Source organism: Crocodylus porosus, unplaced genomic scaffold (assembly GCF_001723895.1).
Source record: "Crocodylus porosus isolate Cpor-Errol unplaced genomic scaffold, CroPor_comp1, whole genome shotgun sequence".
NCBI lineage: Eukaryota > Metazoa > Chordata > Crocodylia > Crocodylidae > Crocodylus > Crocodylus porosus.
The window spans coordinates 12,844,730-12,858,780 of record NW_017728921.1 but is presented as its reverse complement, the minus strand read 5'-3'; the positions used below and the strand labels follow the sequence as shown (position 1 = coordinate 12,858,780).

At 39.9% G+C, this 14,051-nt stretch overlaps 1 protein-coding gene across 4 annotated transcripts in view; it reads right to left on the bottom strand.

The window, feature by feature from the left end:
- The window catches only part of GOLGA3 (golgin A3), a 35,963-nt gene that overhangs the window by 21,026 nt on the left and 886 nt on the right, over positions 1-14,051 (bottom strand). For 2 of the 4 annotated variants that reach the window (XM_019539009.1, XM_019539010.1), the window contains exons 2-10: positions 12,013-12,358; positions 8,434-8,715; positions 7,469-7,581; positions 6,225-6,919; positions 4,339-4,450; positions 3,472-3,778; positions 1,708-1,910; positions 1,180-1,317; positions 227-388 (exon numbers count right to left, since the gene is read on the bottom strand). In XM_019539009.1, the coding sequence (XP_019394554.1) occupies positions 227-388; positions 1,180-1,317; positions 1,708-1,910; positions 3,472-3,778; positions 4,339-4,450; positions 6,225-6,919; positions 7,469-7,581; positions 8,434-8,715; positions 12,013-12,142 (2,142 nt within the window). In that variant the 5' untranslated portion in view covers positions 12,143-12,358. Of the gene's footprint in view, positions 1-226; positions 389-1,179; positions 1,318-1,707; positions 1,911-3,471; positions 3,779-4,338; positions 4,451-6,224; positions 6,920-7,468; positions 7,582-8,433; positions 8,716-12,012; positions 13,291-14,051 lie in introns of those variants that run through there. The other 2 variants (XM_019539012.1, XM_019539011.1) reach the window with 2 other exon arrangements.

Sequence of the window (14,051 nt, the reverse complement as noted above, 5' to 3'; positions counted from 1 at the left end):
GGGGGCTTTTATTCCCAGTTGGTATTTGCAAGCCTGATTGTTATGTGTTACTGAGCAAACTTCATCTGGAAATTACTGAGAAACACAAATGTGTTTATGCCTTCACATAATTTAGAGTGATCCTTCCGACAATTTAGATCCAGTAAATACAAAATTCATTTATGCTGTTTTCAAGTTAAATATCTACCTTGTAACCTTTAGGAAGCTAACTAATAATTGAGTCTACCTGATCAAGTTCTAGCTCTAGTGCTGTTGCAGAATCAGCCATTTTCTGAAGTTGCTCTCTCTCATCCTCAAATTCCTCCAGCTTTCTCTGCAGGTCTTCTTCCACCATGGTCTTTGCTTCCTGAATCTGTATGAATGCAGCTTCTTGATCTACCATGTCGGCCTGCACAGCAAAAAACAAGGAGCTGTTATGATATAAGAATGTAGTACAAATATCAAATGTAATGGATTTATAACATCAGAGAAGATTTTTGTGAAGAGAGAAAGCACATATCATTCAGTTGTCAGCATTCAAGTTACCCAGTCAGATGTTTACCAAATTTAGAACATACCTTGGAAGGGTTATTGTGCTTCCCGCAAACTTGTAAAACATTGAATTCCTAAATAAGATTCTTATTTTAGGTGACAGTCAATAAAAAAAATGTATAGCATAGGAAAGAACTGAAACAATATGTTTGCAGACCCAGAGTAAACTTTTCACAAGCATTTACAATAAGAACTGGTTGCAAATTTTCCAGGAGGTCTGTCTAGCAGTCACATATCCTGGAAGCTCCAGGCCCCTGGCTCTTCTAGGTTGGACCTGTAGCAGAAATCCGTGCCAGAGAGGTGAGGATCTTTGCCAGAGAACTGTGAACCCGAAAGTCTTGGGAGCTGCAATATTGCATTTAAGCCTTTTAAAGGTGCTTCTTTCTGGTAGGTAAAGTTTCTAGCCTAACCAGGTTTCCCTTGCAAGTAGTTTGAATGTTTTGGGAAGTAACAGTTGCTTTCTGGGGAACCATATACAAAACAATATATCATCATGTAAACAATGTTAACTATATAGCACTTCAATGAGAACATCACTTTTACCTGTAAAAATACCTTCTTACCTTACCTGGAATCTGAAAATAAGATGATCACCAAATGCAAATATAAAAACTAAACACAATACAATTCACAGAAGTACGACTTTACCTCAATATTTTGCAGTTGTGCTGCAATCCGTTCCTTTTCTTTAATGGATCTGTGCTGGGTTTCTGTTAGCTGATGAGACAATGTCACATTCTCCAGTTTGAGGTGCTCCAACATGCCTGCTTGGGTCATTTGCCCAGCCTGCAAAAAGGAAGAATCAGATTAAATACAAATATTCAAATACGGATGACAGCAAAGAAGTTGTATGGTAGATAACTAAAAAATCTCTCAATGCTTTAATTTATTACCTTACATGGGTCCACAGATCTACATCTATCAGCATGCTCAATGAGCTTGTCAGGAAGTGCATTGGTTCAATTTGTGCCAGAGCACTAGACAAGAATTAACATCTTGTGATGCAAGGTAAAAAAAGAGAGGAAAAAGCTGATATGTACCTCATATAAATTAGACTGGTTTCCATCTTAAAAGTTTATGAACAATTTACGCTGCTAGATAAAAGGTAACATAAGAAGAAAGCAGCAACAGTGTAGAAAGTGGTTCTGAGGTGCCTGTGATAATGCAAGTAGATACCTGTATGTTGGCCATCTCACTCTGTAGTCTAACACGAGCCTCCTGTGCCAATGCCAACTGGTGATGATACCACTGCCGTACATTTTGCAGCGATGTGATCTCTCTTTCAGATGCTTTCAGCTTATTAGTCAGCGTGGCCCGTTCTAACTGTACCTGCTGAAGTTGGTTCTGTAGGGAGGCCAACTGTTGTCGCAAATCATGAACTATGAAAGGGAAAAATAAAGACTTCAAAACTATGCTAGTTCCAAGTGTTCTATTTCAGATATTTCTAAGAGCAGTAGTGAGCCTTGGTGACATTTGTTCATGGTCAGCCTATTTTAGTGGAAGCAGGTCTAGAGAAAGAAAGAAACAAACAAAACTCAGTGTACTCCCTGAAAGGCCAAATGAAATCCCAGTGTTTACAGAGTTAGCATCATTAGCAGAATACAGTTTAAAAAAAATCCCTTCTTTGCATACTCAACTTCTTGTACAAGTAAACGAAGCTGCTTACTTAAGTTTTGTCTAATTTAAGACAAAAGTAACATACTACGCAGCAATAACCTGTAATCCAGTGTCATGACAGCAGGTTAACATTTTTCTGGTTTTTAATTCAATCACATCAATAATACACACTGTTGTGGTTCAGCGATTGACTCTTTGTCTACCATGCGGGAGACCCAGGTTTGAATCCCAGACATGCGTACAGCTACAGCCCTCAGGACACCAAAAGTCCGGACTTGGTCTTGGCCTTTGGATTCTGTCTCGATCTAAAATGGGGGGTATAAGGTCAGAGCCTCCACTCCTCCATACTCCTGTTGAGGCATACGCGTTGAAGGTCCTGGTGACCTCTCACACACACAACACTGACAAGTGCAAGGTACTGCACCTGGGGGGGAAGAACCAGCAGCATACCTACAGGCTGGGGAACTCCCTTTTCAGCAGTGCAGAGGCAGGAAAGGATCTTGGAGTCATCACTGATGCCAAAATGAACGTGGGCCGACAGTGTGGGGATGCAGTCAGGAAGGCCAACCGCACCTTGTCATGCATCCGCAGATGCATCTCAAGCAGGTCCAAGAAGGTGATACTCCCCCTCTATGCGACGCTGGTCAGGCTACAGTTGGAGTACTACATCCAGTTCTGGGCGCCGCACTTCAGGAGGGATGTGGACAACATGGAGAGGGTCCAGAGGAGGGCCACTCGCATGATCAAGGGGCAGCAGGGCAGGCCCTACAAGGAGAGGCTATGGGACCTGAACCTGTTCAGCCTCCACAAGAGAAGGCTGAGGGGGGATCCAGTGGCCTGTTACAAACTAGTCAGAGGGGACCAGCAGGCATTGGAGGAGTCCCTATTCCCCCGAGCATTACCAAGAGTGACTAGAAATAATGGTCACAAGCTGGCAGACGGTAGATTCAGACTAGACATCAGGAGGTGCTACTTCACGTTCAGGGCAGCTAGGATCTGGAACCAACTTCCAGGAGAAGTGGTGCTGGCTCCTACCCTGGGGGTCTTTAAGAGGAGGCTAGATGAACACCTTGCCGGGGTCATTTGACCTCAGTACTCTTTCCTGCCATGGCAGGGGGTCAGACTTGATGATCTGCTCAGGTCCTTTCTGACCCTACCAACTATGAAACTAGGATCCAGAAGGATCAACAGTAGCCTACTACCACCAGCATCACATCAGTAATTGACAGTACCCATATGACTTAAGGTTAATTGAAATTGCTTGCAGAATGGAAAAGAGGGAAGAATAGCAAGTGTCTGAGACTGAGATTTATATCAACTCACCTGTGCTATCCTTACTGAGAACTTTTTTTTGCATATCTTCAACTTTTAACATGAGCCTTTGGTACTGTTCCTCTGCCACCTGAAGGTCATTATTCGAAGAAGCCAAGTTGGCATTCTTGGCTTCCAAAGCATTCTGCAGGTCAGCCATAGCTCGTTCCAGATCCCAGCAGGATTGCTTTAATGTGGCCACTTCCGAGCTCAGGGACTCCTGCTTCTGTTGGCTACTCTGGCTGTGCTCCATCTGTGCTTGAAACTTCATGTTCAAAGCTGCAAGCTGCGCTTGTAGTTCAGTCTTCTCTTTGAGTGCCTAAAAAAGTTCAAGAAAATCATTAAAAAAAAGTTAAAGGAGACTGACAAAGCACACTAACAAGAGAGGCAAAGACATTAAAAGTAACTAAAACAAATGTCTAGCAACAGTATTTTGCTAAGCAAGTAATATACACTTGCAGGATCAGAAAGAAAAAAGTTGCACTCCATTTATTGTTTCCAATATGGCAAAAGAACGTTAGGTAGAAGTGCATAAAAATAGTCCCTTTACAAAGCACAGTTATACGCAGGTATGTGGTATATAACACAGCTTTTTGTAGAACGGAAGACTGTCCTCCTGTTAAGATTTGTTTTGTTTGCAAAAATATTCCTTTGCACCCTCTCCCTCTCAGATTTTCCTTTCGTGGATCCCCTTTTCCACATATTTTACTAACCTAAATTTAAAGAGTTTTTTTTTTTAATTCATTTTTTTTAAATATATGCTGTATAACACTATGAAAAAAAAAAATCACACATCTTAGTGTGGCAAATTCTTTAAAATTTCAAATCAGTGTGTGGCTCTAGTTTTATTAAATACAGACATTCAGATTTATCTTATACCTGATTTGCTTCTAATGACAGTGCTACTAGCTGTCCTTCTAGTCTCATCTTCTCTTTTAGAACTTGCAACACTTCATCATGAGTTCCTGCGATAGAGCTTTCCATAGAGACACTGGAGACAGAGACACCATACATGATTATAAGGTCAGGATTTAATAATCAACCAGTTAAAAAGAAAGAAGGCTGAAATGGCTAGAGAACAGTTACAAAGAAAAGCTGTCCAGCACAGCTATCTCCTTATTCTCATCCCCCATATACAGCTGATTAAGTGTACGGTCACATGAACACATTACTGTAAAATAAGCAAGGGTGTTAACTAAGTTGAAGTGCTTTATCTGCCCACATGAAGTGAAAGTGGACATAAGCTTTTTTGTAAACTCTCATATTCAACATGTGGCAAGAATATACACATAAGCAGTCACTGCGCAGTAGCTACCATACTATACGTTCACAACCAGCTTACCTCACAGAACAAAGGGATAATAATTTCTGCCTCTACCTTGCTACCAAAATGATTGTGTAGATTGTGATTTTCTATGATCTTGCCTCCAAAATTTTGGAAAGTTACTTCCTTCTCCCACGTAGGAAAAAGGAGACACGTAGCTGTATTTTCAAAAATAATCTGTTCAAACTCTACAATAAATCTTAGACAAGCAGGGAAATAAATTGTAGTCCTGTCAGTCTGACCAGTTATACCTTTGTTAGTTCAACTTTGATCTCTTGTCAGAGAAAAGTATTCAGCCGTGCTTAGGTTATCACAGACACATACACCCGCAAAGATCCAAAAGCAAATCCCAGCTAAGGGGCTGAAAAATATAACAACATTTGAGCAAGGACCCTGGCATCTCACAAGTACACAGTGCTGAAAAGATGCATAACAAAACCAAGAGAAACTATTACTCTTTCTGCAGTCAGTAATATCTACAATTTCTTTTTTTTTCAGGTCAGGGTATAGACCACGGCTTGAGAATTTCTCACACCCACAATAAAAAGCCCAATCTTAAATTATTCTCATGGCATCATGCACAGCTCATCTTTATTTCCACGTTCTTGAATGAACTAAAGGAGGGGAGGGGAGATCTGAGATTTAAGTGTCAAAATCCACTGTGGTGGGTTAGCTGAAAATGTCTGACCATACTTCAGGTGCATTCTGAAGTTGACCCAAGTATACCCAAAATCATGCCTTACCAGACCATCTACACTTTTATAAGGAATTTTAAAGAACTCAGCTATGGAGCTTTGACAAGAAACTGAAAATATCTAAAATGTTATAATCCAGATAAATGTGTTACCTATGTCATTAAAATTTCATATATTAAAAATGCCATTATTTCTTGTTTAGTGTGAAGTGTATTGGGGAATACCCTACAGATCTATGCAAAGATCTATAAAACCTATGGTTTAAATCATTCAGTTAGAGCCGGTTCCTATCTATCAGTGGTTCTCAACCTTTTTAGATTCAAGGTATCCCCTCCTTAGGTGCAATGCAGCCCTTCGAAAATGCCCACTCTTGATTTTCACTCTTTTAAAACAGAAGAATACTAGAGCAATTCTTCTGAAAGACTGCAAAGTGGTCAGGAAGTTTTTAATGCTATAGATTCCTATTTACAATCTTGGGTTTATCCTACAATTCATGTCTGTGCACCTACGGCGCCCTGGCTGACAATCTTTGAGCTATATATTCATCTTTAGATATATTAAAAATGTACTCTGTGAACTGACCATATAGTTTTATGTAAGGATCTATTAGTCAGCACACATTTTACACAATGAACGGAAATCAGAGCTATACTCAAATGTACTTGTCGAAAATTAAAGCTTCAGATGGAGATGCTAAAAACCGCCTAGGATGGTAATGGCAATATAACGCAATGCAACACATTTACCTGCTGGAAATACTATCTCGCCGACTCTGCACTTCGCCATTAACTTCCTGCTCCTGGGCATGATGCTCTGCAGCTGCAGCCTGCAAGACCTCCCTGATGGAAGGAAATTGGCCCACTGCATCAGAAGGAATCTTCTGGCCATTTATCGTGTATGAAGTATCTTGTCTGCCTTCTGCATTCTGTAAAATACTGTACAGCCCCTTTCCTGACACACTGCTGTAGGTAGAGCTGTCACTTTCATTTCCATCCAGCCTCATTCCAACTTCACTTCCATCAATCTCAGAAACGCTGTCCCCAGCCAATGAGGAATTCTCTAGTCGATCATCTGTGTCAGAGGGCAGACTGATCTCAGACACAACTGATGTCAAACTACTTCTGTTCTGCTTCAGAGACCCACCAAATGAATCTGGAGTCAAAAAATTCCGATTAGTATTTGCAGGGTCTGACTCTTCTGTTCTATAATCAGCCAAAGACCGGATTTTACTTGATTTGGAAGATTTAGAGCTTTTTCTCTCTTTTGAATTTGCTGGAAGTCCAAGGCTTCCTAGTTTCGGCCCGCGGGGGACACTGGTCCGCAAAAAGGAGTACTCTTTCGTCATAGCTACAGTGCTGGCTCTTGGCAAGATTTCTGGATTTAACATCAGCTCAGGATCTAGTGTACTTGAGGGCCGATTTTTGGGTATAGACTGTCTAGACTAAAAAAAAGCAGAAACAAAAAATAAATTCCATAATGTAACAGTGCAATTAACATCAGTGATTTTTTTCTGGTATTGTATTTAAAGGTGAAGCTTCAACACTTCTTACAGATCTAATACCTGAAATGTATATAGCACTTCACCAACAACCTGATTTTAACTAGAGTTAGTTAAATGCAACGTGGCCTGCAACATGCTTTAGTGCTAGGCAGTGGGTTCATCTGCCTCATACTTGAGTTGATCATTTTTTAAATGAAGTTTTAAAAAACTGATACTCCAAACTCCTCTTCAAATTAGATTTTCCAAATTATTACAAAAATATCTAGAAGCTACTGCTCCATGAAATTCTAAGATCGTGAGTGGCCTTCACATTCACTGGCACAGCCCCACAGACTTCAGCCACAGTGCTGATATAGCTGAAGGTCAAATTTGGCACAGACAGAAAGAGGATAAGGAAAGGGATTTAGATCAGGTCCGGTGAGAGTTTCCTGCCTTCCCACTCATACTAGAAAGTCCTTAAAAGCGAAGAATCACCTGAAAAGTTCTTACTCTTTCTTGGTGCCTCTTCACTCTGTATTGTTTCAGCTGCTCTTCCAGACGCTTTCTTGCTTGAAGTCTGATTTGTTCTTCATTCTCTAAGGGGAGTGAAGATTCTGCTGAACCTGCACATAAAAGTTACCCTTAATGTCACAAAGAGCCTGTGTGGTATTGTGAGCAACCACAACACAAAAAGGATGAGAAACCCTTCCATCCAAGAGCAACATGCTTCATGCAGAATATGCAGCATTCACAAAGAAAGCTCCTTTGCATGCATCTTGGAACACTACTCCACCAATCTTCTGAAGTATCTTGTGTAAGCACTGAGATCAGACTGCTTCTTGCAATCACTCATTCTTTATAATCAACTACCCAGTGATCTGAGAAAAAGAGTCCATAGCAGGAACAAGACTACTATCATAATTCCCAACTCCTTTATAGAGCTCTGAATCTGACAAAATTGCAGAAACAGACAGGACCTATTTGGTCTCCTAGATCCAAAACTCAGAGGCTAGTGCAGGATTTCTTCTAAAAAACAGCTCCTTATACTGTATTCCAGTTATTATTTAATAACCCCACTGATGAGGCCTTTTTATCACTTCCTTTTCCAAACAAAGACATTTCAGCAAAAGGAAGCTTTTCTATTAGCACAAAATTGTCCATTTCTGAACGTCACCCCATTATTTACAACATGGGAAAGAAGAGAACAACTTAACTTATGGTCATGTAACACTCCCATTTACCATAATGTGCGGGTCAGTAAAATAAACAATTGGTTAAATGCTAAAGCATGTGCTTCAACTGGAGCAGAAAAAAAAAAAAAAGAAATTTAGTCCAAAATGAAGGAAAGGCTTACTGCAAAAATGAAGTTTAGTCCAAGCTTAAATGATACTATAGGGATTCTGCAGAGAGGCTCAGAGGAAAAAAACTTTATGCAGCAAGAGAAAGCAGGGGCTCTATCGTAAACAGATGCTTACACAATTCAGTTTCTTGCATGGGAAGACTTAGTTTGAGGGACTGCAAAGCTTCTTTTCTAAGAACTATTCCCTCAGCACTAGTTCCCTGAGACTTCCTTAGGTTGTCATGGAAACCAGCCACACCTGGAGATGGCTCTTGACCTTGGGGGCTGCTGGTGGAGTCAAAAGACAAAAGAGAGTCAGGACAGAGTGACTCTGGCCCATTCTGGCAGGCATCTCCTTTACTGTTTACTTCCAGTCTTTCCCCTTCTTTTGGCACTTCATTGATCTTAATATTGGTAGCTGGAAAAGAAAGTTAAATTGTGTTAGTTTACACCCACAATCACCATGTTCATACTTAAGCGCACTTCCAAAAACAAACCTAACAAATGATTCTTGTAGTCAAGACAGGCTTAATGTTTAGAAATTGCCACATTGTTTATTTGAAAGAAAAGTGAAATGAAACGTGCTTATAGTTTTCCACTCAGAATTAACAGAACAGTCAGGTACACTTTGCTCTTGTATAAGGCCTTTTTCTGAAAACCTACACTCTATCGGAAAAAAATTATCAAGCTTCACAAAAGTCTGGTTAGACAGGTATTAAACAAATTTTAGATACAAAAACCTCAGACACGGAGGTTAAATTTCCCAAAGTGTCACAGTGAACCAGCAGTATACCAAAGAAACTCTAGTGCCTCAGTACAGTGGCAATATCAACATGCATAAATGCTGGACCGAAAACCCAACTGCACTTCCCAGCTTCTAAGACGAGTCAAAAAAGTGTCGGTAACCCTGGGAAGAACTGGGGAAAAAATGGCATATTCTTCTAGATATATAATAGAATACAACACAAATCAAACAATGAAACTGGAAGCATAAAATATAAGTCCCCACTCTATTTCATATAAAACATACACAAAAGCTAACCTAAGACCAGAACTCATTCCTGGTGGTGGTTTCTGTACCTTTTCCATGCAGAAAAACATGCTCAACAATACCACAACCCTTCTACAGGCTTATATTTTAGAGGTCCACTAAACTTCCATATGGATGGAAAAAAGATGTTGTTATGTTGAATTTCATGATTAATTTGGAGACACACATTTCAGGTGGGGAAAAAAATCTACCCAAACTAAGTCACCTTCTGAGCACAGTCCGTTTAGTGTTGTTGTAACTTTTGGAATAAGTAACAAGGGTTCTCTCTAAAATTAAAAGAAGGAATTTGAAAATGCAACTGTTTTGTGTTACTAAGTGTCTGAGACTTAAAAAAGGTCAACCGTCTCATATTCCAAGACTATAGGAAATACTCTTACATGATCAGTTGGAAAAAAAATGTTTACTTGAATCAGCAGAAAAACTTACGCTGAAATAGAATTTTTCCTACTGTTTGCTTTCCACATACATTCATCTCTCACTGTAGAGGGCTTTTGCTGATAACCTTTAGAAAACTACACGTAGCCAAGCAGATTTCAATGATTAAAATGTATTATCCCATTTGGACATTAAACTGTTGCTTCAAAATGATGGCATATTTTTTCATCCAAGTTCTGAGGTAATGTCCCAGATTCGCTAGAGCCTAACTTATACTGTAAAAGGTTTACCAGCATACCAACTGCACTGGGAAAACCTCCTGTCAGGATAGCTTATAGTGGCAAAAAAAAGAGTGCTTGTTCTTATAAGTTATACTGGTTTCTCCAGATGAAATGAACTATAGCAGGAAAAAGGCTTTTTTTTTTTTTTTTTTGCTGGTATAACTGTGTGCACTAAGGCTTCTGCCAGTGTAGAAGGGGTTTTTTGGGTTTTTTTAACAAATCACAGCCCTGAGCAGTTTCCTAGTGCTCACCTGACCTAGCATGCTGCTGCAACATATTGGAAATTCTGTACACAGAGTCATTTAAATTTCAAGCATGGAAATTTGCACTGAATAACTAAATTAACAATATAACCTCAATAGCAGCCCCTATGTTATTTGTTTGTTTAATAAGGCCCATGTGCAATGGGACAACAATTTCAGTGCAATGTGCCTCAGATGTTTTACTTGTTTTCAAGGGGGAGTTTGTGTTTTCAAAACTATGTTGAGTAGGGCTAGGGCACAGGAAGTGATATGCAGTAAGCATACTGGATGAATGTTTTGCTGTGATGACAAGTAAAACAAACAAACAAAACTGTCAGTGGGTGCATGTGCTACTAAGGTGAAAAAAAATCAACTACAGTGCAGTTTGTGCCAGATTCAGTTGCTCGTGGGTGCAGAGTCTACCCGTGTGCCTGGGACTGCAGCACTTTGAGCCAGGATGGAGCAGCCCTGGGCTTGCAGGGGATCTGGTGGACCGGGGGAAGGGATCAGCCCCACACTCCAGGTGCAGCATCGGGCAGCAGAGGAGCTGGTTGGGGCATGAGGGTGCTGAAGTGCAGGGCTAGGTAGCAAGCAGCCCCCCACACGTTAGTACCCTCAGCCAGCCCATCACCATCGACACATGTACTTCAGCACACATATCTGCCATAGGGTAGTATGGTCTCCAACAGTACTATCCTCCGACAGTTATTTTACTGTGCGCTAATACTGGTGCATGTGTAGGCTGTCATGCTTTACTGCGGAGCTAATTACTCAACTCTGTGAAAAAGTGCATAAATAGATGCACTCAGTGTTGACAAATAAGTGGTCAAATGTGGGCTTTATCCATAGCTACTCAAAAATGATGGGGGCTGTTCAGACAGTCAGAGCTACATTTTTAACCTGTCTTCCTATAACTAAAGTGATGCAATTATAATTATGTTAACCTATCTTCAGTTGCTTTAAAGCAGTGGAAGTGGTGGATAATTAGATTAAACTAAGAGAAAGATGTTCTACCTATTTGTAAACCTCCACAGAATTGTTAGGAAGACAATCCTGAGATAAAGAGGGGAGACAGTTGAATCTCTGACTTTTATAAAAGATAAATGATTAATCACATAATCATACTCTGGCAAATGAAAGGCTATCTACTTCATTTTCTTAAAGTGAAATGAACACTACACATGAAAATAATTCCATAAAGAAATACAAAGATAAGATGCAACTGCAGAGTAGAAAACTCCATATTATATGGACACTTATTCCAGAATAAGCCTGCCTTTTTTCTTCATCTGTTTTGTTTTGGGCCTTATGCCCAATTTATCCACCCCAAAAGTAGATTCAGCTGATTTGGAAATTATAATCTTATTCTGGAATGTCACCTCACATAATTATTCTGGATCAGTTGTTTCAGTATGGTTATTTCCAAATAATTCTACCCATACACAAGTCTTAAAGACCCCTAGCCCTTATTTGCTGAAGACCAGAAACACAACGAACATCGAACATCCTTTTTCCCAACTGGCTACCAGGAACATTTTAGTAAATAGCTTTAAAACAGAAATTAAGAAGTTTATCAATTAAAGAGGAATTCATAAGACAGATAGAATCTCCATCAGGCTTCTTAAGTAACATACAGCGCAATCAACTGCTGAATCCAACAAAAGCCCCTTCAATATGATCTATATAACAAAATAAGTAACAAAGAGGCCCTAGAAGAATCAGGCAGTGATCCAAATCATGTTAAAAAAAACAAAAAAAAAACTTACTAGTGATTTCACCTTCAACGGGCAGATCCAGTTTGGCCTTGCAATCCAAGAGTACTTCAGAATTGCTAGAGGCCGCATTGCTACCTCTGTTCTCCAACAGGACATCTTGCTGAACAGATGAAGAGTCCATGGTAGAATTGACCCAGATCCAGAGAAATTATTTCTTCCAAATATGTTGCATTCAAGTGAACTACCAACTCCTGTTTCTCTCCATCAGCAGCAGTGCTAGCCAAGATGCTGCCTAGTAGCAAAATGCCGAGTTTTTCATTTGCTGGTTTACAATAGGCAGCTGGGAAATTCCAGGTCATGAAAATAGCCTGCAGCTATTACCAAGAAGCCGCATTCTCTGGAAACAAATGCGTTTATTTTTAAAGCCTTTTCTTATAGCTCTGAAGATACTAGACAGTAAGTAGCACTTACAAACTGTCATTAACCCACCCCATCCATTTACTTTCAAGTACAGAATCAGAGCACTAAATGATAGTGCAGACAATAAAACACAGCCAAGCATCCACCGTTCTATACAAACAAAGGAACTCTCATGCATTTCTCAATTTTCATAGCCTCGGTAATTGTGGAAAGCTACAGAAATTGGTTCTGCAACAGACAACTTATTAGCAAGCCTTACCCCCAAGCCCTTTGTATGTAAATATATTAAAAACCTGTCACCAGCCTCAGTAAACCAGAAAATATGTGGTGAACTGTCCTGCTCCTACAAATGACAATAATTATGGACATTCTTATTCTGGCCTCTCATGCTCCATTATCATCAAATGGGGTTATTTCAGCTGAAAGTCAGATTATTTTACCTGTATAGATTCAAACAATGTTTTGAATCTTTTTATTGCTAAAAGTGATGGCATTATTGTTTACATGGATTCTAGTATTTGCACAGCAACCAAGACATACTGCTTTACAGAGCACAAACCACTAATTACAGCTTGCGTTCACAGTCAGAATGAGTCTTGGCTGCCAAAGCAGGTCTTTTCTGAGTGTGACTAACAGGAAGATTTCTAATTAAAGTTCATAGAATTCACACACGAGTTTCCAAAACATCTAGGGTCTAAATCCTAATCTATCTAACTTGATTACTGCAAATATGCAATGTATTTATTTTAATATGATCACCTACAGCTAACAAGAACAAAAAATAAATGTAGGAGACTATGCAATTTAACATTTTTCCTGTTCAGAAATAGGACACCACAGGCACTTAGCTAAAGTTTGGGTTTTAAAGCCAAAGATGCTTTAAGATCCAACCCACATTCCATACGATTATCTATCCCCTCTCCATCTCCAGGAAACACTGTGACACTTCTAAGGCACTACCATTTAGTCTTTTGTGGCAGGGACAACTGTCTCAAAAATGCACAAATTTAAGGTCAGATCGTGGAATCACATAGGTAAAATTCCCAATGGAATCAACAGAAATGGCATGTGTGAAGGAATGGACTCCCAGTGCACACCACTCCCCACCCCCAGAAGCAGTGATCCATGAACATACTGGTATGTATATGTACATGTATGTGTACACCCTCCCACACCCACTGCTACATTCATGGATCACTGCTTCTGGGGGGATGCTGCCCATGTACACACCAGTATAGAATCATAGAAAATGAGTGTTGGAAGGGACCCCAGGAGGTCACCTAGTCCAACCCTCTACTGAACGCAGGACCATCACCAACTCGATCATCCCAGCCACAGCTTTGTACACCCAGGTCTTAAAAACCTATAAGGATGGACGCTCCACAACCTCTGTGGGTAATCAGAAAGCTCTACCTAATATCTACCTATCTAACCTAAACTTCCTTTGCTGCAACTCGAGGCCATTGCTCCTTGTTTGGTCATACATAAATACGTGTGTGTGTGTGTGTGTGTGTGGTTTTTATTTTATAAATATATATACACACACATACACATATATATATATATATATATATGCAGGTCTTAAAAACCTATAAGGATGGACGCTCCACAACCTCTGTGGGTAATCAGAAAGCTCTACCTAATATCTACCTATCTAACCTAAACTTCCT